Source organism: Schistocerca serialis, chromosome 1 (genome assembly GCF_023864345.2).
Source record: "Schistocerca serialis cubense isolate TAMUIC-IGC-003099 chromosome 1, iqSchSeri2.2, whole genome shotgun sequence".
NCBI lineage: Eukaryota > Metazoa > Arthropoda > Insecta > Orthoptera > Acrididae > Schistocerca > Schistocerca serialis.
The window spans coordinates 1,267,203,142-1,267,230,818 of NC_064638.1; the positions used below are offsets into that span (position 1 = coordinate 1,267,203,142).

At 41.8% G+C, this 27,677-nt stretch overlaps 1 protein-coding gene across 1 annotated transcript in view; it reads left to right on the forward strand.

Annotated features, from left to right (window-relative positions):
* LOC126456830 (Down syndrome cell adhesion molecule-like protein Dscam2) overlaps nucleotides 1-27,677 on the forward strand; it is a 416,068-nt gene that overhangs the window by 273,016 nt on the left and 115,375 nt on the right. Inside the window, exons 19-24 of the mRNA XM_050092636.1 lie at nucleotides 9,978-9,986; nucleotides 11,688-11,803; nucleotides 11,918-11,988; nucleotides 15,888-15,992; nucleotides 16,076-16,214; nucleotides 23,365-23,511. Of these exons, the coding sequence (XP_049948593.1) occupies nucleotides 9,978-9,986; nucleotides 11,688-11,803; nucleotides 11,918-11,988; nucleotides 15,888-15,992; nucleotides 16,076-16,214; nucleotides 23,365-23,511 (587 nt within the window). The remainder of the gene's footprint in view (nucleotides 1-9,977; nucleotides 9,987-11,687; nucleotides 11,804-11,917; nucleotides 11,989-15,887; nucleotides 15,993-16,075; nucleotides 16,215-23,364; nucleotides 23,512-27,677) is intronic.

The window sequence follows — 27,677 nt, forward strand, 5'->3', positions numbered from 1 at the left end:
CAGCACAGCTGATAATTACCGTCCACAAGAATCCCCAAACAGGATAACTAACAACGATACCTTCCATCTAAAACATGTAACAACAAATACGGCAAGAAAAGCAATAATGAGAATCTCTTCTGATGCAATAGGCAACGATAGTATCGGTATAACCATGATTAAGAATGTTGCCGATATCTTAGTACCTGTCTTAACTGACATATTTAATTTTTCCCTCGTGAACGGAATATATCCCACTGCATGGAAAAGAAGCCTAATTCGACCCATCCCTAAGATCGAAAACCCGCAACTGCCTAGTGATTACCGACCAATTAGCATACTGCCTGCTGTTTCCAAAGCACTTGAATATATTGTTCATGACCAAATCACTGAACACTTGGATGAATTCAGCCTATATGACAAATTTCAATCCGGTTTCCGTAAACATCACAGCACAAACACTGCTCTAATTAAAGTAACTGATGACCTGAAATATGCCATCGACAATCGAAAGGCAACACTATTGACGCTACTGGACTTCAGCAAAGCTTTTGACACTGTTAACTTTGACATATTGCTCAGAAAAATGCAACAGCTTAATTTCTCTGATAGTGCAATGAGATGGTTTGAAAGCTACTTAAAAGACAGACAGCAATGTGTTGTCTGCGTAAATGAAAAATCTTCCTGGAAACATGTTTCCTAGGGAGTGCCACAAGGATCAGTCTTAGGACCACTTTTGTTTTCTTTATATGTCAACGATATTTCGTCGGTTCTGTCCTGTAAATATCATTTCTATGCCGACGACCTCCAGCTCTACCTAAGCGTCAGACCTGAAAATGTAAACACTGCAATCGCTCAGATGAATGATGATCTGTCTTTAGTAGTGACATGGGCGAAAAACCTGGGGCTTAAACTAAATGCAAAAAGGACGCAAGTAATCTTAATAGCCCATCAGAAATTAATAAGTTCAGATTTCCGCGAATGGCTACCTCCTATTCCGCTCGACGGTACTCCAATACCATATTAGAAAACAGTGAAGAACTTGGGTGTAATTTTGGATGAGCATCTCAACTGGGCGGAGAATACAGTCGCAGTGTGCCGAAAGATGTCTGCTTGTCTCTATGCTCTCAAAAAGTTTCGGAACATATTTCCACAGGACTTGAAACGCCAGCTCGTGCAAGCACTCGTTCTACCGAACCTCCACTATTGTGATGTGATTCAACAAGGCATGAGTAGTGAAAACAAAAGTCGGCTAGAGCTAACCATGAATGCCTGTGTGCGTTACACCTGCAACATTCGCCGATATGATCATGTTAGTGCTTCATACTCCGAGCTAGGGTGGCTGCGGCCGGACAAATTGCGTGACTACCACACTCTATGTCTACTCCACCGACTCCTCGTCGCGCAAGCACCCCAGTACCTTGCTTCAGAGATTAAAAACCTGTCATGTCATCATAATCGAAACACGAGGTCACTCTTATTTGGTATCCTAACTGTGCCCACTCACAAAACAAAAACTTTTGCAAACTCCTTCTCAGTTGCCGCTGTCCGCCTCTGGAACAAACTGCCCCTTACCTTGCGCAAAATTCGATCTCCTGCTGCTTTTAAGAAGAAGTTGAAGCATTTCCTACTATCACCCTCACAAAGTTCTCCACAAAATTAATGTACAAGGACAATCCCCTCATCTGTCAAATAGCAAAGCTAGCGTCTCCTATCTTGCTCCTGAGATGCCTTCCTCTTCATCTATCTCTATTAGCCACGAAATCTTCTTTTCCTTTATATTTCCTTAATTATGTTTCATCATGTCTCTATTCTTCTCCTCCCTTCACCATGAGTCTCCCTCATACTCCCTGCTGCCAGCACTCCTATCTAAAATCTGTCTCTTCAATAATGTCTACTTATAACAGTACTTGTGACCTAAGAATATAAACTCTATATGTATGTATTTTTCCAGGTGTACCTTTCAAATTGTTTATTTCACTTTTTGTACTAGATGTAGATTAACATGCCTACTAAAACATATGAATGTAAAATAAGTAGAATGCCTGGTTAGATGTAAGAGAGGCCCTGATGGCCCTAATCTTGCCAGGTTAAATAAATCAATAAATAAATAAATAAATAAATAGTTCTTCGAAATGTTCCCACTCTAAATCCCACTACACAACTCGTTAAACAATTATCTTCATATTAACCTTAAATCACACTCACGCATCATTCATATTGCTAAAACACATTTATAACATGTTACATACACAAAAAGACATAATAACACTTTATGAAAATACTAGAACAGTTTATGAAAAACATTCTATTACTTAAGTGCACTCTAGTGGGCACAATCGAAACTAAAATCACAGTCCCCCTATCCAATATTGTCCTCTATCGGCCGACACATAAACTACGTGCGCGTCCAGTCTCGCGTCACCATCTGTCACTATCCAGCTCTGAGATACATCTCTCAATTAACCACCTCCAAGGCAGGATCGTTATATGGCGCTACGCCTCAATTTCTTTCTTTTGTGGGTGACTTACATTTTCTTAAGATTCTTCCAAAAAAATGTCAGCTGGCGTGTGCTATTCCTAGAATTTGTTTTATGTGGTCATAACTACGTCCCCCTGAACGATAATTCCTAGGTATTCTGCAGCTGTAACCATTTCCGTTTGTCTCCAGTAGCCTGACCGATAGAGGTGATGCAGTAGTTAGCACACTGCACCCGCATTCGGTAGGACGACGGTTCAAAACCGCATAGGGCCATCCAGAGGTAGGTTTCCCGTGATTTCCCAAAATCGCTCCAGGCAGATGCCGGGATGGTTCTTTTGAAAGGGTACGGCCGATTTCGTTCCTCTCCTTGACACATTCCGAGCTTTTACTCCATCTCTAATGATCTCTATGTCGACGGGACGTTAACCCAACCTTCCTTCCTTCCTTTGCTTCCACTAGCGTTACCAAACATCAGTGACTCTCATCGGCTATTTATACATAATACGTTTCATCTATTGGTGTTCATTGTCAACTGCCAATCCTAACACCAGTCGTATATGCCCCGAAATTGCACTCTTCTGGTGTAATCTGTTTCCTTTTGACAGGGTATAGAGGAACGCTCAGCCAGAAAAAGGGACGCATTACCTACTTGCAGTGACTGGGCAAATGTATGACCTTAACTGACGTTTGCTTTTATCTGCCACAGGGGTGAGTCGCACACCGTAACATTTGTACCCTACAGTTACGCTATATAATACTAAGTACACTATCGGATCAAAAGTACATGGATAACGCTTAGTGGACATTAAAATGTGGTGTGTCCGCTCTTCGCCTTTATGCCTGCCTCAACTCTGTGGAGGAATAGCGTTTCACTCTTCTTCAAGAGCGAAACCAGAGAAGGTAGTGATGTTGAACACAAGGGTCCGTTCCATTAGGTTCAGGTTTGGACTCTGAGCAGGCCAGCCCATTTCACGAATCTTATTGTCCACAAACCATTGCCTTGCAGATGCTGACAAAATACATTCACAATTAATCAAATATTCCAGGCTAGTCAGTAGAGAGCCAGGGTGTGCCCCGGGCATTTAACAAAGCTACGAACCCCCTTGAATATGTCCTCCGCAGATGGAGGCGAAACGTAGGATTTTAAAGTGAAATCCCTTCGAGCACGGCATATTAGACCGGGATCTTTTATTAATTGTGACAATTCCGGCCGTGAAAGTTACAATACGACATAATGCATTGTCACTCTAATACAGTCAGCGTCTCCGAACTTTTCCTCTGCTGCACGCAGCACATGACGATGCAAAATGTCTTCATATCCTTCCACATTTAGCGTTTCGTTAATCACAATAAGGGGACCACACACTAACCACGACAAACAACACACACCGTAACACCATCTCTTTCGAACTTTAATATTGGCACCGAATATGATGGCAGGTAATCTTCTCCAGGCATTCGCCGATCCAAAAACCTTACATCGATTCACCATGGGGTATAGCGACAATCACCGCTCCAAAACACTAGTTTTCAAGCATCAGTTGTCCCGTGGTGTCAGCCTTTACGTAACATCAAGCGTCGCTTTTCAATGAGTACAGAAATTTCTGGCTTATAAGGAGTTGCTCGACCATTATACCCCATTTTTATTAACCCCTTTCACACAGTTACTGTGCTATATGGACTTCTGGTAGTAATTTAGAGCTCATGAGAAATGCCTTCTGCTGATTTTTACATCGACCCTCCGCAATGCTTTACGGTCTCTGGTCTTACTTTATCTGTACTTTATTTATTCGCCTGTCCTGTTCACAGCCACATTACCAACAGTCAGCTTGGGCTGTTCCAGAGGGTTTGAAATGTCCGAGATGGAATTGTTAGTTGGGTGACATCCAATGACCAGTACAAGTTCGAAGTCACTGATTTCTCCCGATTGACTCATTCTGCTATTACTGCACAATTTCCCCCATCTCCTTTTACAACTGGGGTGACGCCTCGCGTGACCCGCGCGGGGTAGCCGCACGGTCTTGGGCGTCTTGTCACGGTTCGCGCGGCTCCCCCCGAGTCCTCCCTCGTGCATGGGTGTGTGTGTGTGTGTGTGTGTGTGTGTGTGTGTGTGTGTGTGTGTGTGTGTGTGTTGTCCTTAGTTTAAGTTAGTTTAATTTAGGTTAAGCAGAGTGTAAGCCTAGGCACCGATGACCTCAGCAGTATGGTCCCATAGGAACTTACCACAAATTTCCAGTTTTGCCTCTCGTGACATCTACTGGTCAATTCTGCATTACATAGGTGTATCCGGATACTTTTGAACAGACTGTGTAGGTTACACAAGCGATCCTACAGTTTCCGAATCAAACATAAATAAAACTGATTGTTAATAAATAATTGTGCCACATCCCTTAGGATCAATAATTGTAGGCAACAACAATTGTCTGAGTTTTGATTAATTGATTATTTGTTCATTAATGATGAACACAATAAAAGCAAAACAAAGCTCTGCCGCTGTGGCTACAAATGGGTCAATCGCGACCGACCGATCGCCATGTCTTCTTCGCCAATGGCGTCATTTGGAAGTGGTATGGAGGGTTGTGGGAGCAGCACACCGCTCACCCGGCTGTCGTCGGCTTTGCAGACCTTCGAGCGGCTACTTCCCATTCGAGTAGCTCTTACAATGCCGTGGCGAGTCTGAGGGAACTCTGCTCCAATCTTCGCACCAAGGAAAAATCCGTGGGAGTACCGGGATCCTCCGAGTCGTATTCATCTACGCTGACCACCCAGATACGGAAGCGGACAAAAAAATTAACACAAATATATAAATTATGTGGAAGCAGACTCAAATAAACTGACGATAATAACATACATGCAGTGAAGCTTCGTGTATACTTACGATTCAAGTGCAACCAGTTTTTCTCAATCAATTGAGTAGGTTAGAAACATAACTCACATGCTCCAAAAACATAAATTTTCACAAATGACTAAAAACGTGTTTTACATGCGTCGTGTGCATGTCCCATATATTGACATCAGTATGTGCAAGAACAATGGCTATAAATCATTATGTATATTTCAGATTATGTTTGCTTATTGAGAAATTACAATTATTTAAGGTTATATTATGGATCATGTGAGTTTTGTTAATGAGCTTTGGAAGATGTAAGTTTTGACAATCCCCATTTTGGATCCTGTGAGTTTTGGTACTGAGGTGTTTGGATGATGTTGGTTTCGCGGGAACTATCGTGTTGCGACTCGATATGCAGATCATGAAAATTTTTTATATCGTACATAGAAGGTGAATAGCAATTAAATGCTCCTCCACGGCGATGACATGTCGGATACTGGGGCAGCACTGAAGGTTTGTACCTATAATGATAGAACAAACTACACTCTGAGGTTCTGTTTATTTTTCAGAAATGGACTTAAAATATTGAATTTGCGATTCCTCACTGTTAAGTTCCAAAGAAAGAGTGCTATACATTCTTACGTGGAGGAACAAATCAAGTCAATAACAAGAATCACTTTAATTTGATAACAATGAAGAAAACAGGATATTCTAACCTCATTCGTTTGGCTTCCTGACTTTTCCGCATTTCTGGATGCTGTGAACGTTTCCTTGGCCTTCCTCTTTCTCCAACGGATGAAACGTTTTCTTCCATGACTTGTGTCTCAAATCAGTTTTATTCCAACCACTGTATTGAATTACATTCCCCAAAATAACTGAACACAACAGAAAACACACTTCACTGGCATCGATATTTAAAACTACACAATAAAATGGCGCCGAGTGAGCTAATCGCTGATTGGTCAAGATTAGGTACGGGACAAACTCACAAGATCCCGCGGATCATGAGACATTTGAGACTAACCATGAAGTTTAACACCGGTTTTTTCAAGGATCTTGTGCCAAATGTGAATAACTGTTTCGTGAATAATGTTCTATGTATAAAGCTATATGAGAATACGTCGGCATCTCAATTTTCATTATTTAGGAGCATGTTAGCAATGACTCTAACCTACACAATTGTTATTGCAAACGTGTACAATATAAAGTGCCGGAGCGTATTAACTATTCATGTAAATGTCGTGTGACTAGGGCCTCCCGTCGGGTAGACCGTTCGCCGGGTGCAATTCGATTTGACGCCATTTCGGCGACTTGCGCATCGATGGGGATGAAATGATGATGATTAGGACAACACAACACCCAGTCCCTGAGTGGAGGAAATCTCCGACCCAGACGGGAATCGAACCCGGACCGTTAGGATTGACATTCTGTCGCGCTGACCACTCAGCTACCGGGGGCGGACATTAACTATTCATAAACTATTAGTTAACCCACACACAGTTAAAGTTAAAAAGGCTCGTTAAAGAAACAATCAATTTTCTCGAAGCATTAATAAAATCTTTCAGTCTCACTAGAGTCAGTTATCAAAAGCAGCAGAAATACGAGGGCAGTTCAATAAGTAATGCAACACATTTTTTTTCTCGGCCAATTTTGGTTGAAAAAACCGGAAATTTCTTGTGGAATATTTTCAAACATTCCCGCTTCGTCTCGTATAGTTTCATTGACTTCCGACAGGTGGCAGCGCTGTACGGAGCTGTTAAAATGGCGTCTGTAACGGATGTGCGTTGCAAACAACGGGCAGTGATCGAGTTTATTTTGGCGGAAAACCAGGGCATCTCAGATATTCATAGGCGCTTGCAGAATGTCTACGGTGATCTGGCAGTGGACAAAAGAACGGTGAGTCGTTGGGCAAAGCGTGTGTCATCATCGCCGCAAGGTCAAGCAAGACTGTCTGATCTCCCGCGTGCGGGCCGGCCGTGCACAGCTGTGACTCCTGCAATGGCGGAGCGTGCGAACACACTCGTTCGAGATGATCGACGGATCACCATCAAACAACTCAGTGCTCAACTTGACATCTCTGTTGGTAGTGCTGTCACAATTGTTCACCAGTTGGGATATTCAAAGGTTTGTTCTCGCTGGGTCCCTCGTTGTCTAACCGAACGCCATAAAGAGCAAAGGAGAACCATCTGTGCGGAATTGCTTGCTCGTCATGTGGCTGAGGGTGACAATTTCTTCTCAAAGATTGTTACAGGCGATGAAACATGGGTTCATCACTTCGAACCTGAAACAAAACGGCAATCAATGGAGTGGCGCCACACCCACTCCCCTACCAAGAAAAAGTTTAATGCCATACCCTCAGCCGGTAGTCATGGTTACAGTCTTCTGGGACGCTGAAGGGATTATTCTGTTCGATGTCCTTCCCCATGGTCAAAAGATCAACTCTGAAATGTATTGTGCTACTCTTCAGAAATTGAAGAAACGACTTCAGCGTGTTCGTAGGCACAAAAATCTGAACGAACTTCTCCTTCTTCACGACAACGCAAGACCTCACACAAGTCTTCGCACCTGAGAGGAGCTCACAAAACTTCAGTGGACTGTTCTTCCTCATGCACCCTACAGCCCCGATCTCGCACCGTCGGATTTCCATATGTTTGGCCCAATGAAGGACGCAATCCGTGGGAGTCACTACGCGGATGATGAAGAAGTTATTGATGCAGTACGACGTTGGCTCCGACATCGACCAGTGGAATGGTACCGTGCAGGCATACAGGCCCTCATTTCAAGGTGGCGTAAGGCCGTAGCATTGAATGGAGATTACGTTGAAAAATAGTGTTGTGTAGCTAAAAGATTGGGGAATAACCTGGTGTATTTCAACGCTGAATAAAACAACCCGTGTTTCAGAAAAAAAATGTGTTGCATTACTTATTGAACTGCCCTCGTAATAATGGTGTCCCCATGTGCATTACGCGCTCCAACCTCTCGCCATATGAGGGCCCATTCAGTACAGGGAACACAATCGTTTTGGTGGTCGAGGTGTTACGGTTTAAGAGGCATAGTGTTGCATCGGCGTAGTGACCTCCAAATCTTTCAGTACACTAGCCCGACACCGTTATTGTGACACTGTACCCCTTCCCCATGTTCGCCGTCTTTTCATTGGTGCATTCGACCCTGAGTTCATTTTTATGGATGACAATGCAATCGAACAGTGCAATTGGAGGAGCTTTTCCCATGAACGGATATTCGGCGAATGGACAGGTCTCCTCGTTCCCCCCATTTAAATCCCATGGAGCACGTGTGGGAGGCGCGATGCAGCACAATTACATGCACCATCAGCATTTGTCAAGCGCTACCAACACAACTCCTTACCAACCTTTTGGCCAGCATGGGAGCGCTTTGCCGTCCGTGGAGATCACACACTCAATTACGAACCACGTCATTCCGTTTCTAATGTGCAGAGGACCATCACAAATTGAGATAAGATCAGTGTAATTACAGTACTGGCCATTAATATTGCTACACCAAGAAGAAATGCAGATGACAAACGGGTGTTCATTGGACAAATATATTATAGTAGAATTGACATGTGATTACATTTTCATGAAATTTAGGTGCATAGATCCTGAGAAATCAGTACGCAGAACAACCACGTCTGGCCGTAATAACGGCCTCGATACGTCTGGGCATTGAGTCAAGCAGAGCTGGGATGGCGCGTACAGGTATAGCTGCCCATGCAGCTTCAACCCGATACCACAGTTCTTCAAGAGTAGTGACTGGCGTATCGTGACGAGCCAGTTGCTCGGCCACTATTGACCAGACGTTTTCAGTTGGCGAGAGATCTGGAGAATGTGCTGGCCAGGGCAGCAGTCGAACATTTTCTGTATCCAGAAAGACCCGTACAGGACCTGCAACATGCAGTCGTGCATTATCCTGCTGAAATGTAGGGTTTCGCAGGGATCGAATGAAGGGTAGAGCCACGGGTCGTAACACATCTGAAATGTAACGTCCACTGTTCAAAGTGCCGTCAATGCGAACAAGAGGTGACCGACACGTGTAACCAGTGGCACCCGATACCATCACGCCGGGTGATACGCCAATATGGCGATGACGAATACACGCTTCCATTGTGCGTTCATCGCGATGTCGCCAAACACGGATTCGACCATCATGATGCTGTAAGCAGAACCTGGATTCATCCGAAAAAATGACGTTTTGCCATTCGTGCACCCAGGTTGGTCGTTGAGTACACCATCGCAGGCGTTCCTGTCTGTGATACAGCGTCAAGGGTAACCGCAGCCATGGTCTCCGAGCTGATAGTCCACGCTGCTGCAAACGTCGTCGAACCGTTCGTGCAGATGGTGTTGTCTTGCAAACGTCCCCATCTTTTGACTCAGGGATCGAAACGTGGTTGCACGATCCGTTACAGCCATGTGGATAACATGCCTGTCATCTCGACTGCTAGTGATACCAGGCCGTTGGGATCCAGCACGGCGTTCCGTATTACCCTCCTGAACACACCGATTCCATATTCTGCTAACAGTCATTGGATCTCGGCCAACGCGAGCAGCAATGTCGCGATACGATAAACCGCAATCACGATACGCTACAATCCGACCTTTATCAAAGTCGGAAACGTGATGGCACGTATTTCTCCTCCTTACACGAGGCATCACAACAACGTTTCACCAGGCAACACCGGTCAACTGCTGTTTGTGTATGAGAAATCGGTTGGAAACTTTCCTCATGTCAGCTCGTTGTAGGTGTCGCCGCCGGCGCCAACCTTATGTGAATGCTCTGAAAAGCTAATCCTTTGGATATCACAGCATCTTCTTCCTGTCGGTTAAATTTCGCGTCTGTAGCACGTCATCTTCGTGGTGTAGCAATTTTAATGGCCAGTAGTGTATTATCTTTGAATAAAAGTATCATTTCTATTCTTCATATAGCGTATTTCTTTCATTTACCATCTGTACTACACCGCAGCATTTCTTTCTTTACATGATCCAAGTTTCATCGAGCTACGTTTGTTGGCTGTGACACATCATGCAAAGTTACTTTCATCCATGAACTTTGCTCACCATTGTACAAAGATTTTGCCATGAAGTGTTTTCAAGTTTTTCCCGTTACTGCGCAGCGCCAACAGGAAAACCATACCGCATCTCAGAATCTGACACCGTCGAATGCCCTTCTTCCATAAGAGCAATTACGGGTCACAATTAGCCTTTTGACGCCGAGCCATGGCTCATGAATAAAGTGGCTGCACCTAGTGCTAGGTTCTTCAGGTACCTTACCTTGAATCGTGTACTGCGAGTGATTATAATAGAACGACTGGAGTGACGACAAATGTAACTTGCAGCATTAAACTGTCAGTCAATGAAGCAGAATACTGCCTCCACATGCGAGGGATATTTAACATAATAAGTTACTCCAGAATGATGTTGCCGTAAGTGGGTCTTACAAGGAACGTAAGTAGTTTGATGTCTCTAAACGTGTCCACATATGATTTAGGTCACTAGGTCTTAGTTTTCAATTGAAATCGAACTCAACTGACATCATGTTTGAGCGATTTACGATTGTCAGCTGGAGTACTGGAGCAGCGATGATAGCAAATACGTCGTGGATTAAAATCTTCGTTCTTTTTTTTAATTTTTCACATGGATAGTTAAATTTACACATAAAAGGGAAGAGTTATTTTACTTTGTGGAATAAATACATACCCAATAATTATTTTATTTGCAGAAAAGTTTTGTTTCATCTTGAAAAGTATGTAGAATAAAGAAATTTTTTACGTAATATTTGAAGTAATAATTCCGCTTCCGCGTGTTTCAAGGTAATCTGGAAAATAGTTTGATGCATTATTGCTATACCGGGCTTTGTCTGACATTTTTTGTGATTTCAAGCGTACATTCTACGCAGCCGAAGTGCAACTTTTACAAAATTTATTTGTATAATACAATTTATACTCCGATCTGTGATATATGTAGACCCTAAAACAGCTACATTATTTTACCATTATTTTCAGTGCTCTGATGAGATGCAACTATGTGATGGTGGATATATGTGTATTTTAGTAGTGTGATTTCATTCAGTTATATATAATGACTTTAGAGAGATAATTATTATTGTGAATGACGTGTTAGACTATAGCACCAATTTGAGCCTGTCGGTTAATTAATTCCTGAGACTGAAATTACCAGTTAGAGGAACAGTTTGGTTATGCGTTTCATGTAACAATGCTTTCCTTTCCTATACGTTAAATTCATTATTTTATAAATTATGTTACAAACAATACAATTAATTTAATCAGCTACAGCAATAGCACTCGACATTTGTCATTGCTCACACTTATTATTTTAGATAAAAAAATAATTTTGAATGTTGCAGAATTGACTCGAAAAAGAGTGCTATGATAACAGACCTGCATCCAGCCACTACCTACCACATCAGGATCCTTGCAGTTAATGCTATTGAGGCCAGCATCTTCACAGATCCACTTACTGTAAAGACGCAAGAAGAAGGTAATGACAAGGCAGTAAAAATATTCAGTTTGAAAATAACGTAGATTCTCTTTGTACATAGTTAACTTTGTTACTTTGTCACCACAAATAACGAAGCAATCAATCTAATAACAGCTCCAACGGGGACCCCCCAGGATGTGCGCGCGGTAAACATCGACCCTGATGAGCTTCTTGTGACATGGAAGGTATGTCCATCTGCTGTTAATTAAAAGCATTTTCTCTTGCATCAGCACCTTAAAAAGAGTGCCAGTAATTACTGTTCTAGCAATAAGAGGTACCTGCTAGTACAACAATAATGATAGTTCACAATTTAACGCGATCACCCTCTAACTACTTGTAATAAATATTTTCTCTAGAGTTTAGAATGTAGTGCCATAATTTCGAAAGGTTTTTTTGTTATAATTCGCGATGGAGTTCTTATTTTCATTATTGTTTACTACACGGAAGTCTTGATAGTAACTTGATGACAGAAAGTCAGTCATAAAATGTAGATTCCCAGAAAAGTTTTAGACACAGTGGCTACTAACTGATTACTCAAACCTGATGTCTGCTGTAACTGAGTAAGACTGGAATCCGTGAAATTACTTAGTGAAATGTTCTCGGGCTTCCAGCTGTGTCAAGTAGTTATGACGCCATAGGCTTTCTATAAAGTTCTCCTTTAACACTGTTAACTGGAGTGAGTGTTGATGGGCGCCCTTACATCCTCTAGCTGTCGCCTATGACGTCATGGTTCTCCACAGTATCGCCATACGTGGGCAAACGTTGACTTCGCCTTCGATTTTGCAGCCTCAGTCTGCATCCCATGTCGCACTAAGTCGTAGACCACTGTCTCTATGAACGATTGTTCTCTGTGATTTTTATTTGAGTGGCATCTTTAATTAAGCTGTCCCGAAAGCTATCACTGCGAACAAAGACGGTGCTATCGTCAAACTAGATTCGGTGTCCGTTTTCCATAGCATTCTCAGCTATAGCAGGCCTTTTGACGCAGCTTATCCGACAGCAGCCTCTCATGCTCATTCCTAACCCGTTCCACACTGCGCACACTTTTTGTCTCACGTAAGACTGTCCGCACTCACAGAGTAATCTGTAAGCCCGATGTGTTCTTATACCTCTTACAAAACTCGTTAGAGGCGGATTTTTGACGGGAGTTTGAAGATTGCTTTCACTTTTTCTCTCTTTAGAAGGTAGAGACATAAAATTAAATCGCTCGTCAGGCCTCTGGCAGCTAATGAGGTCGTTAAAAGTACGGCAGGTCAAACGGCGCTTGGAGTTTACCAAATATTTGTCTGACATTTAAGATGATAGACTTGTGTATGAAGTCTCAAATATTATATCCAGAGTAAAAGCGGATGGAGAGGGATCGAAAGTATTAAATATGCAGATGATCAAACAGTCCTAGCAGAAAGTGAAAAATACCTCCAGGAAATGAAGAATGAAATAATAACAACACAGTATTAAAAAGGCGCAAGTAGAGTAAATAAGAAAGTTAGGAAGACCAGCAAAAACAAAACTCCAATAACTAAAGTACATCACTTACTTAGGAAGAACGCTTTATGCACATGGAAGACACAGGATAACAGATTAAATGGAAGCATTTACGAAAACACAGAGATTCCTCACAACAATAACAACAACAATTGATCAACACAAGAGATTTACAAAATACTTTAGCTGGAGTGTAGTTCCATTTGGCTAAGAAACTTGTCAATTAAAGAAGGAAGAGGAAAAATATTAAGAAAGCTGTGAAATCTGGCTATGGAGAAGTAAGGAGATATCTAAATGGGTGGACAGAAGCGGTAGCAATGACTTAAACGAAGGTGGCATTTTTCCTCCGAGGTTGTAATTTTATTAAGACCTTTTCGTCACTTCTTTTACAAGCCACTATTGTGGGCTTCTACAGCCTATTTCATAAGTAAACCAAGAAATCTACAAGCACACTGCAAGCAATGTACCTATTGATGATGAGATTACCAAAAAGATGTCGTAATAAAATTGCAGTCTCGGTGGAAATATGTCAACATCATTTAACAAATATGTGAGGTATGTGGAAGATGAATGACGAAGTGTCCCAAAGAGTAGAGGAAATAAAGACTCTCCCGACACATTTCATATAGAGGAGAGCGAACCTAGTTGGACAAATCTAAGGAAGAACAGTTTGCAAAAGGAGAATCATTGAGGCAGAAAAAGAGGGGGGAAAAGCGGTTATTTAAGAATGTATCACATGCTTACAGATTATTAGGAAGGCGTTTTCTACGAAGGACAAAAGGAAACAACATGGAGTATGACACTATTAAGGACAAAGTTCAAGGGAAAACTGTATTTTAACAACTTATATATTCAGAATTAATCTTTCCGTCAGCAGAGGAGTGTGCAGATCAGAACCTTTGTCCTGAAGTGCTTATCCTAAAAGGTATGTGGAGCGCTGCTGTGAAGCTTGGAACGTAGAAGACTTGTAGCTACAGAACTGAAATTATGAGGGGGGGGGTGATGGGGGTGGGGATGGGTGGCGGGAGGATCGCGAGTCGTGCCTGGATTTCTCAGCCGGTAACAATGTGCCTATTAACGTCAAATATCCGGATTCGAGACCATATCTGATATACAATTTTAATCCACTAGGAAGTTTCAAATCTGATGACGAAGATAAAATATGGTTTGACAGCTGTAGAATTTATGTGAAAATTATTCGGTACGACGACTACAACAGCTCTTCCTATAACAGGATGATTTTAGAATTTAGTTTTAAAACGTTAATAATGCTATTCTGTAGCAGATATTTTGATTACGTTGGCACAGAAAGAGAAAGCTCTCTGAGATAAATAAGTAAAAATAAAAAATTGCTAATGCACTAATTGCGATTTCGAAAATGTAATAAAGGTCTAAGACTCTGATTACAGGTGAAAGTGCTCACGCGCGAGTCACAGAACACGAAAATGATGATCTTCTTTTTTTTAAGTAGCTTATATCAATCATCATCAACAAAAGCAAAACGACAACAATGGAACTTAGTCGAATTAAAAACGAGGATAATGGAATGTAGTCGAATTAAGTCGGATGAAGCTGAGGGAATTAGATTAGGAAATGAGACACTTAAAGTAGTAAATGACTTTTGCTATTTGGGGAGCAAAATAGCTGATGATGGTCGAAGTAGAGAAGATATAAAATGTAGACTGGCAATGGCAAGGAAAGCGTTTCTGAAGAAGAGAAATTTGTTAACAGCGAGTATAGATTTAAATGTCAGGAAGTCGTTTCTAAAAGTATTTGTATGGAGTGTAGCCATGTATGGAAGTGAAACGTGGACGATAAATAGTTTAGACAAGAATAGAAGCTTTCGAAGTGTGGTGCTACAGAAGAATGCTGAAGATTGTATGGGTAGATCACATAACTAATGAGGAGGTATTAAATAGAATTGGGGAGAAGAGGAGCCATTGGCACAACTTGACTAGAAGAAGGGATCGGTTGGTAGGAATGTTCTGAGGCATCGAGGGATCACCAATTTAGTATTGGAGGGCAGCGTGGAGGGTAAAAATCTCAGACGGAGACCAAGAGATGAATACACTAAGCAGATTCAGAAGGATGTAGGCTGCAGTAGGTACTGGGAGATGAAGAGGCTTGCACAGGATAGAGCGGCATGGAGAGCTGCATCAAACCAGTCTCAAGACTGAAGACCACAACAACAACAACATATCAATCATGAACGAGGTGGTAGAAATTTAACAAGCCCCCATGCTGCTTGTGACCCTTTTTCCACTCGTAGCTTTCGACATTGGATTCCTTGGTTCTGTACATTTGACATGACACACTGTGTTTAATGTTCCAATCTGAACTACTTTCACATAATAATTCAGAATGCACAGCTAAATTCATTGCCCTTATTACCATACATTTTTCTTCTCTTTACGTACTTTTTGCCACTGAAACACAGTATTACGCCGTCGTCGTGAAGACACTATATTGATCTATATTTTCTAATTTTAACATAATCTAGATCAAAATCTATAAACATTGTTTATTATTCAATTACTTTTTATTAGCATGCTAAGGAGGGTCACCTGTGACGATGAATGATCAAATAGAAATCTTACAGGCACCACTGGCGGATACCTGGAATGGAGAGATACTGGGATACACAATATACTGGAATCCTCACAGAATTGTGTTTGATGAGACTAACAGTACAAATAAGCAAGAGGTTAGTCCATTTGTGCTTCAGAAACGTCAACAACATGCGCTTTAATTTTGTACTTGTCTCACCGCCCGTTTGTTGATTTACAGGTACGAGGATCGTCTACTACGGAACTCAGATTAAGACAACTGAAGAAATTCACAAAATACGATGTTTACGCACAGGCTTTCAACAGCATGGGAAGTGGACCACTATCGTCAGCAGTCACTATTACTACGCGAGAAGGAGGTAACGTCCGCCAACATAGAACTTGTATCTGGATAATATCTAAACGTTCCCACAACCGGAGTTTTTAATGTATTCATAGTAGTACATTTATCACAGTTAACTAAGATACGTGTAACTCAGCAGGCAAATCCTTTTATCAGCGATTCGTATTCCATTGGTACCAACATAGTCGATTAGTTACCTCCCTTTTAGATTTCATTTTGAAAGTGCACGAAAATGGAGACAAATCTGACACACTGGTATATAGAGCGAGATAACACGTTCGAAAGTTGAGTCTACGAAGCGGGAGTCCCATCCCAGGCTAAGCCGTTACACGCAGCAAGACGGTATGAGGTATTTGCACAGCAAATGCGAATTCCATTTGACTTACATCTCAGTTTTAACTAATTACTCAGGAACCTTTGCGAAAAGTTCCAGCGGCAGTATTAACAAGCGTTATGTCAATGAACTCGTATATTCAAGAGATTTCTAATGCCATTAAAAGCAGCGCACCGTTCCATTAAAAAAATTACGTATTTCTTTCAGTATCTCGGTTGGCACACGAGTGAAAAATACGGGACATTTCAAATAGATTCGTGCTCTGTCACAAGGCTATATATTCTACATATATGAAGATTGAAATCTAGGGTGAATTTAAACTTGCGCATAACACGTCCGCCCGGTTAGCCGTGCGGTCTGCCGCACTGCTTCCCGAGCGGGAATGCGTGCCTGCCCCCTGCACGAATGCGCCTGGCGGATTAGTGTCGAGGTCCGATGCGCCGGCCAGCCTGTGGACGGTTTTAAGGCGGTTTTCCATCTGCCTCGGCGAATGCAGGCTGGTTCCCCTTATTCCATCTCAGTTCCACTGTGTCGGCGATTGCTGCGCAAACTTTGTCTCCACTTGCGCGTACCCCACAATTACTCTACCACGCAAACATTGGGGTTACGCTCTTCTGGAATGAGACGTTCCCAATGGGTCCACTGGGGCCGAACCGCACAATAGCCCTGGGTCCGGTGTGGGGCGGCGGTGGGGTGAGTGGACTGCTGTAGCCTGTTGTGGGGATGTGTACCACTGAGGGATACGGCGGGGACGAAGCCTATCCGCCGTTTCTAGGTCTCCAGTTAAATACATGCATACATACGCATACCGTAAGAAATGTTTTATTTTCAAAAGAACCAGCCAATTACACAGTAATATAATTTGTGCATGAATGCACATTCAGCCTTGGGGCACTTTTTACATTTACGTTTGGGATCAAAGTTTACAATTAACTTACATAACTGTTCAATCTGTCTTCCAACGGACGCACGACAAACACCCAGAGTAAAATAAAACTCGCTCCATATTTTTGTAATCACATCTGGAGTGACAGACTGCTTTCGCTGCCGTTGTTATGTGTCGTTGCAGTTCGCGTTAATTCGAAGTTGTTAGGAGGGGAGCACATTAGACAAAGTAATTCACAATTTCCCACAAAATAAAACCACATACGCTGAGGTCAGGTGACGTTGGAGCCTACTGGTGCAGTGCAAGATCCCTACTCAACTTACGCTTGATCCATCACCTGCGCAATTCATTGTCAACAGATAGTCTTACTGATGGATGACTTTTTGTAATGAGAGATGCCACAACTATCTAATGTAACCACCGCCATTTGCGACTTTAGTGGTGTAATGCGAGAGCTCATTGGAGGCCAGGATGGAGGTCTGTTGTGTTTTCTGACGAAAGCCGGTTCTGCCTCACTGCCAGTGATGGCCGCGTGTTCGTTAGAAAGTGTTAGTCACACTTCATAACTAGTTTCGATCACGTTCAATGATCACGTTCAGATCGGATTAATAGCGAGTTGTGAGGAGTCAAATTTCGCATAACAGAACGTAATAATAAGCTGTAAAACAAAAGGAACAGCACTACAGAACGCTTGCAAGAACATTTTGCTGCAGCAAAATGCTGAAGTCGACTGAAGGTTGTCAAAAGTGTGCTGTACTATTGTTCCTTCTATTTTGCAACTTAATACTGTCTATTTGAATATTCACAACTCGCTATTAATCAGATCTGAAGCTGATCATTAAATTTGATCTAAATTCATATCATATATGACTATTAGCAGCTGACAAAACGTACACTTCGATTCTTGAGCCAGTGGGTTGGTTCTCGGTCCTGTTGAAATTCCTGGCATGTTCTCTAAATTCTGTAACATACCTGTGTGCGTTATTGCTGCAACTACCTCTCCCAAAAAAAAGAGAAAGAGTCGTAAACCTTTTCTCAGCAAATGGTGAAAACATCTTAAGACTCTCTCGCGCTCGACTGTGGTATATGCCCACGTTCTTACATTGTGGCAGCTCACTTTTGCACTTAAATAGAATGTGAACTGTGGTTTTACCTGTCACTGGATGTCTAAATTCAATTCAACTCTGAGTTCCCATAAATTAAATGACACCCAATATCCATATAATGGATCTCATTGATTATAACGTCTAACACCCTACCACAACAAAGGTCAAAAATTAATTATGATTGTAGTGTTGCTCACGCTGCTAAATATTGCATTTTCGGGAAACAACAAAGTTATATTACGTGGCAGGTGTCATTAGAGCACAGTTAATAAAGTCATTTCTTGAAATAATGGATAAACTAGGCACTCATCTTTTCGTGTTTCCCACGCTGGTCTCGTTGTGAACTCATGACTCAATCGTCGAAAATCTAGGTAGTGATGATTCCAAGTTCGGATGCAAAGAGGCCTAGGTGTTATTCTGCGATATTCAGAAGTTTTATAGATGTGTTTCATAAACCATTCTTGAAGATTAAACTTTTGCAAGTTAGGACAATGGTGATGTAAAAAAGTAATCAGCACTCCGAATTTAAGTTACACTTCTTTTTTATTACTTTTGTTGCAATATCACGTAACTCGTTCCAAAACATCACTTCACAATATAAAACATACTTGAAAATATCTTCCTGATTGTTAAAGTTCACATTTCATAAACTGACTACAATTTGCGTCTTTTTAACATGACGACCAAAGCTTGACTCTCTAATAACGGCTTACGCGCCCAAAAATCAGAGTCACAAGTACGTCAATGATCATAGTGACAAAAGAAAGAAGACACATAAGAATAATATCATTGCAATATATACATATCGATGTATCGAAGTACCTCTACATTAATGAAATCATATCTGAATGTTGTCACAGAAATATGTTAACTATTTTACAGAAACACAGTAGAATATTGCTGGTATCGAGAGGTTGAGGTGAGGTGCCGTAATGGTTACGTAATTCAAGTACCATTACAAACGATAAATTACACCTATTTCGGGTGCATACCGTTCCAAGACTTTGGTCGCTGGGTTCACCTGTGCTATCGGTGTTACGTTCCACGTTTTTAAATAAGCAGAAAAATTCATTCATAGTACGTGGTTTATTAGAAGACACAGTTTACAGAAATTACTCCACAAAATCCACAGTGACAAACATAGGCCATGTTATTTCACGGTTCCAAATTAATATTGGCAGACAGTCACAAAAAATACACTAATTGTAGATATTAGCACCTAAGTAAATTTAATTTCACCCTGAACCACCGTTGGAATCTATTTATAGACCTGCTCTCCCCACCAATTTGGGGAATGTGCGGTCACAAAAAGAAACTATAAATACACTGACGGAAAAAATTCGAACATCTAGAAATAGTCAGTGTAAAGTAATGAAGTTTCGGGACTACGTTTGTCTAGGAAGTGATTAATGATACAAGATCACAGGTTAACGTAAGTGCGAGAAAAGCCATTTCAAATGTGAAATACTCTTAAAGTAATAACGGGGTAACCGGTAGAATGTTGAATGCAAACTTGCATATGTGGATGCATTGCGTCTTAAAGATGTCCGATGTCAGTATGTGGGGTAGAGTTCCACGCCTGTTGCACTTAGTCGGTCAGTATAGGGGCCGTTAATGCTGGTTGGATGACACTGGAGTTGTCGTCCGATGACGGAGATCTCTCCCAAGAGAGATGTTCAGTAGCTCGGTACGGGCTTTTGTTGAAGTTTCGAGAACATACCTTCACCGAGGAGTCAAGCAGCATATTGCTCCCTCCTACGTATATCTCGCGAAGAGACCATGAGGATAAAATCAGAGAGATTAAAGCCCACACAGAGGCATACCGACAATCTTTCTTTCCACGAACAATACGAGACTGGAATAGAAGGGAGAACCGATAGACGTACTCAAGGTACCCTCCGCCACACATCGTCAGGTGGCTTGCGGAGTATGGATGTAGATGTAGATGTAGACGACGTCCCATACGTGCATGACTGGCGACAGATTTGGTAATCGAGCAGGCCAAGGCACTATGTCGACACTCTGTAGAGCATGTTGGGTTACAACAGCGGTATGTGGGCGAGCGTTATCCTATTGGAAAACACTCTCTGGAAGACTGTTCATGAATGGCAGCACAGCAGGGCGAATCACCAGATTGGCATACAGATTCTCAGGCAGGGTGAGTGGGATAACCATGAGAGTGCTCCTGCTGTCATCCGAAATGGCACCCCAGGCCATAACTCCAGGTGTGGGTCCAGTGCGTCTAGCACGCAAACAGATTGGCTGCAGGCGCTCACCTGACCTCCTCCTGACCAACACACGGTCATCACTGGCACCGAGGCAGAACCAACTTTCGTTAGGGAACACAACAGACCTCCGTCCTTTCCCTCGATGAGCTCTCGCATTACATTACTCAAGTCACAACTGGCGGTGGTTTGGGGTCAGTGGAGTGCACAGTACACGCTCTCTGGCTCGGAGCTATCCTTGAAGTAACCGGTTTGTAACAGCTCGTTGCCTCAATGTTGTGCCAAATGCAGCTCAGATTTCTGCTGCAGACGTAGTGCTGTGCACCACAGTCATACGTCAGACACGACGGTCTTACCTCTCGGTAGTGCCAAGTGGCTGCTCCGTCCCGTCTTCTTCCGACCGTACCTCCCCGTCACCACCGCTGCCAGCCAAGTCTTTGAGCAACATCGCGGAAGAAACATCCAGCTTCTCTTAACCCTTTCAGGACATCATTCAAACTCAGTGTTGTGCTGATAATGGCGTCTTTGTCGCCTTAAAGGCATTCTTGACGAGCGTCAAACAACCTCATCTAACAATCCCAAAGGTAACTACAGCTCACGACCATTACAGTGTGAATTAAAAAAAAACCTGATGTGTAACCTCATACCGCCACTCTTAAGCAGTTGGCGTGAAATTTGAACAGGTGTCATCTTTCAGAGGAAGCAACAAGCCTACCAAATTTCGTTTATCTCACACAACTGATTCTTGCTGGTGGGACTTTTTTCCGTCAGTGTATGTACATCATATTACAAGTGAGCTCCCTTATGGCTAGCACTGTTTAAATTTACATTAGTTTTTACGTAAAAGAGTTTATGGTGTGTATATTGCAGGAATCGTACTGTACACTAATGTGATAGCAACCATATTTGAGTCATCTATTATTTTCCTAAATCGGTCACCAGCTTAGTGAAATAAAACGATTGTAATTTTTAGGAAATGCAAAAAGGACTGTAAAATGTTGTTTAAAGTTTCTCATCTTAAAGTATTTATTGCACTTATTCCAGAAATGGTCTTAGATTTAAGACAGCCAAATTTCCAAATTCATCGATTATTTAATATTGATATTATTTTTAATGTCGATTCACCTGACACGCTTGGTATCCAGTTGTAGGTGTAAAACAGTATCCTTTGTCCTTTAACATAAGTTGAATGACGTATGTATTTGTAAACATCGTTTAATTGGATTTTAATATTTCATAGCACATTCCAGTGTCTTTAAATGATATTATTTTCTAATCTGGTTAAAGATATTATCCTACAGTTACCTTTAGTTGCTAGAGAGCTTCGATTTAGCGTAGTAAGATATGACGATACGGAATCAGCTGGTTTCAATATCAGAAATGCAGATTTCTTACAAGGATCTGAAAACACAATTCCAGAAGGTTTCGATGGTATCTACGGAATCACCGATAAGTCAGCAATGTTGTGTTGATATTAGAAACAAGTCTTGCGTGTAATAGAAACAAAATTTACGAAGGTTAGGATCAAAGAGCCTCTTGCAAGGTGTTGCGATCAACTTTGTTTCGATAATCGATAACCGATTACTTATATTACATATCAAGTCTCATGCCTTAAAACTAAACGTGAATGGAAACTTATGTTCCATCTCCTTGTCCCGAATGAGTTTTCAGAACTCTGTACGTTGTTATGTATCACCATCATGAACTGCTTGTAGCAGCTGAATCCTGTGAGAATCGAAGAATAAACATTGACACAAAAGAAGCGAAATATACTCATGAGGAATGAGCTGCCACGACAAGTAGACTGCTGTGGACTAGGTGCAAAATGGCGACCTGTTGAGTTCTCCCTATAGAAACAAACAATCTTGAAACTGCTGGCGCTGTCGCCGAATGCTTTGAGCCGCAAGAGGTGCAGTGCTACACCCTCGACGGAAACGGCGTCGCACATTTGCAACTGAACCACACCTGTTGAAACAGAGAGCGCAAAACGTCTTTTCTTACTGTGTTTTCGTCGTCTCGACTCAACGCATATTGGTTAATGAACCAGAGAGCAAGCGAGGTAGTTGCACGGGACGCCTCTATCGTCATCCAGACGAACCGGAAACCTAAAACTCGCGCCAAGTTAAGTCTTTGTTTTCGAAACTTAAGAAACAATTCCATTATTACTTGGACGTATTAAAAATTACAATCATTTGCTTCCCATGGTGAAAATGGAGCTGCCTTTCAATAAATTTGAGTATGTGGCACCCGCTGTGCAAAAACGTATTCGAACTTCAATTTCAAATTTATGTCAAGTTTCTATATTTATTCATGTGAAAAATGGGAAATCGGATGAAAGTTTTTGATAAAACCTTCTATTAACCAGCTTGTATTAACCATGTAATAAAATCACGTGTGGCTCTGCGCTTCGATATCTTGTGCCGCTCTCGAAGTACAGGGGTGATGCGGTTTCCAAGTCTCACTCTTTACGGAGGTATTACTCAAGTACATCTTACTGGTACCACTTGTTCTCGTGAAATTACTGTTAAGTTGTGCTTTCAGGATTTTTGTTACATGTCATACTGTGAAAATCGATCTAGGAGATTATGAGAGGAGCACCTCCTTCCATCTTCTAGTTCCAGAAGCTTCCCCGGAGAACATAACCTGTTCTGCGCTCTCGTCACAAAGCGTCAAGGTCAGCTGGTCACCACCACCTCCCCAAAATCATGGCGGCATCATACGTGGATACAAAGTCATATACAGGCCTGTTGTTACCGATCACAGTAAGTTACACCGTTTATCACCTGTGTCTAATGCTGCTTCTAGAATTATTTATCAATGTATTGCTATTGCTAACATGATATATTAAATGTATTCTGTACTTACGTAACCTTCACTACAGAAACGTTATAGCAAGTTTTTACATTTATGAAATATACAGGGTGAGTCACCTAACGTTACCGCTGGATATATTTCGTAAACCACATCAAATACTGACAAACCGATTCCACAGACCGAACGTGAGGAGAGGGGCTAGTGTAATTGTTTAATACAAACCATACAAAAATGCACGGAAGTATGTTTTTAACACAAACCTACGTTTTTTTAAATGGAACCCCGTTAGTTGTGTTAGCACATCTGAACATATAAACAAATACGTAATCAGTGCCGTTTGTTGCATTGTAAAATGTTAATTACATCCGGAGATATTGTAACCTAAAGTTAACGCTTGAAACCTCCGACGTTCAGTTGCGTGTTGTAACAAACAGCTGCAACATACATCGCGTTTCTACAGAATGATCTGCCAATGTTGCTCGAAAATGTCCCACTGGAAACGCGTCGACGTATGTGGTATTAGCATGATGGTGCACCTGCACATTCCGCAATTAACATTAGGCTAACACTTGACAGGATGTTCGACGGGCGTTTCATAGGACGTGGAGGACGCATAAATTGGCCAGCCCGTTCTCCTGATCTTACACCTCTGTGGGGTACGTTAAAGGAGAATGTGTACCGTGATGTGCCTACAACCCCAGAGGATATGAAACAACGTATTGTGGCAGCCTGCGGCGACATTACACCAGATGTACTGCGGCGTGTACGACATTCATTACGCCAGAGATTGCAATTGTGTGCAGCAAATGATGGCCACCACATTGAACATCTATTGGCCTGACATGTCGGGACACACTCTATTCCACTCCGTAATTGGAAACGGAAACGACGTACGTACGTGTACCTCACACCTCATGGTAATGTACATGTACCTCAGTGAAAAAGACCAATAAAAGGGCGTTAGCATGTGGACGTAATGTGCTGTTCCACTCTCTCCTGTAGCTAAGGTCCATCACCGTTCCCTTTGGATCCCTACGTAATTCGGTGCTCTCCGATACACACGATCGAACAGCGTAGGAGTGGTACTCAAGCGTCAACTTTAGGTTACAATATCTCCGGATATAATTAACATTTTACAATGCAACAAACGGCACTGATTACGTATTTGTTTATATGTTCATATGTGCTAACAAAACTAACGGGGTTCCATTTAAAAAAACGTAGGTTTGTGTTAAAAAAACATACTTCCGTGCATTTTTGTATGGTTTGTATTAAACAATTACACTAGCCCCTCTCCTCACGTTCGGTTTGTGGAAGCGGTTCGTCAGTATTTGATGTGGTTTACGAAATATATCCAGCGGTAACGTTAGGTGACTCACCCTGTATATCAAAAACATTATACCTCTCAATATTTATGTCAACTACTTCTACCACCACGTGTGGTATTTATTTTCTATTGTGAACAGTTACAGGAGTTCCGTTTCGTAGTAATATAGGTACAAAATGTTCCAAATTAACTGTTGTTACTCATGTACTCACAACATTAGTAATTTATCATGTGACATAGTCTTTCAAAACCACTTGCCTTCTTTATGGAGGTTCCTTGTTACTTGTTAATCATTCATTGTTGTCATAACTTTTTATTTATATTTACAGGTACTGAATGAAGACTGTTAGTTTTGTCAGTTTTCTGAATATTTCGAGCTGTTCATAAAATCTCAGTGTTTTCAGTTCTCTTGGGATATTGCAAGTCACTTTTTCATTTTGTTTCACCTTCGCCGTTTTCGGACGAGCTGTTTCATTTTCCCGACTGAGTAGTGTCCTATATAGGGTACTGTTATTCCATTGCTTCCTGAATTACCACCGCAATAACATTCTGGCCTTAAGATGCCACAGATGAAACTGATTATCAGAAAGAATAATAATAAACAAGTGATTTGGACTAAGTCAGTATTAATTAATCTTTTCAGTCGCTGAAATTCCGAGGAAAATAAGAGCTACAAATAAATTTTGTGTTTCTTTCCTCGTAATTATGTATGTTGGGTTTCACTTCTAAAATAAAATCCTTTCTTTTGGGTTTATCATTGAACCCAAACAATAAATCTAGCAATATGAGTTTGAAACGTTAATGCCTATACACTGCAGAGCCAAAACATTTTGACGACCCGCTTAACAGCATGGTGGTCCACTTTCAGCTCTCAATACAGCAGCGATTTTGCGTGATGTGGATTCGACAGTTCCTTGATAGCTTCCCGAAGGTTTCTTGCAACAAATGACAAATCACGCAATTCCAGGAAGTTATACAGGGCGTTCCATTGAGCGTGACCGGGCGAAATATCTCACGAAATAAGAGTCAAACGAAAAAACTACAAAGCACGAAACTTGTCTAGCTTAAAGGGGGAAACCAAATGGCGCTATTGTTGGCCTGATAGATGGCACTGCCATAGGTCAAACGGATATCAACTGCGTTTTTTTAAAAATAGGAACCCCCATTTTTTATTACATATTCATGTAGTACGCAAAGAAATACGAATGTTTTATTTGGATCACTTTTTTCGCTTTGTGATAGATGGCGCTGTAATAGTCACAAACATATGGCTCACAATTTTAGACGAACAGTTGGTAACAGGTAGGTTTTTTAAATTAAAATACAGAACGTAGATACGTTTGAACATTTTATTTCGGTTGTTCCAATGTGATACATGTACCTTTGTGAACTTATCATTTCTGAGAACGCATGCTGGTTACCTGTAAATACCACATTAATGCAATAAATGCTCAAAATGATGTCCGTCAACCTCAATGCATTTGGCAATACGGGTAACTACACTCCTCTCAACAGCGAGTAGTTCGCCTTCTGTAATGCACATGCATTGATAATACGCTGACGCATGTTGTCAGGCGTTGTCGGTCGATCACGATAGCAAATATCCTTCAACTTTCCCCATAGAAAGAAATCCGGGGACGTCAGATCTGGTGAAGGTGCGGGCCATGGTATGGTGTTTCGACGACCAATCCACCTGTCATGAAATATCCTCTTCAATACCGCTTCAACCACACGCGAGTTATGTGCTGGACATCCATCATGTTGGAAGTACATCGCCATTCTGTCATGCAGTGAAACATCTTGTAGTAACATCGGTAGAACATTAAGTAGGAAATCAGCCTATATTGCACCATTTAGATTTCCATCGATAAAATGGGAGCCAATTATCCTTCCTCCCACAATGCCGCACCATACATTAACCCACCAAGTTCGCTGATGTTCCACTTGTCGCAGCCATCGTGGATTTTCCGTTGCCCAATACCGCTGTTGGTGAATGACGCTTCGTCGCTAAATAGAACGCGTGCAAAAAATCTTTCATCGTTCCGTAACTTCTCTTGTGCCCAGTGGCAGAACTGTACACGACGTTCAAAGCCGTCGCCATGCAATTCCTGGTGCGTAGAAATATGGTACGGGTGCAATCGATGTTGATGTAGCATTCTCAACACCGACGTTTTTGAGATTCCCGATTCTCGCGCAGTTTGTCTGCTACTGATGTGCGGATTAGCCGCGACAGCAGCTAAAACACCTACTTGGGCATCATCATTTGTTGCAGGTCGTGGTTGACGTTTCACATGTGGCTAAACACTTCCTGTTTCCTTAAATAACGTAACTATCCGGCGAACGGTCCGGACCCTTGGATGATGTCGTCCAGGATACCGAGCAGCATACATAGCACACGCCCGTTGGGCATTTTCATCACAATAGCCATACATCAACACGATATCGACTTTTTCCGCAATGGGTAAACGGTTCATTTTAACACGGGTAATGTATCACGAAGCAAATACAGTCCGTGTTACGTGATACCACGTATATATACGTTTGTGACTATTACAGCGCCATCTATCACAAAGCGAAAAGAGTGGTCCAACTAAAACATTCATATTTATTTACGTACTACACGAATATGTAATAAAAATGTGGGTTGCTATTTAAAAACCGAGCGAGGTGGCGCAGTGGTTAGACACTGGACTCGCATTCGGGAGGACGACGGTTCAATCCCGCGTCCGGCCATCCTGATTTAGGTTTTCCGTGCTTTCCCTAAATCGCTCCAGGCAAATGCCGGGA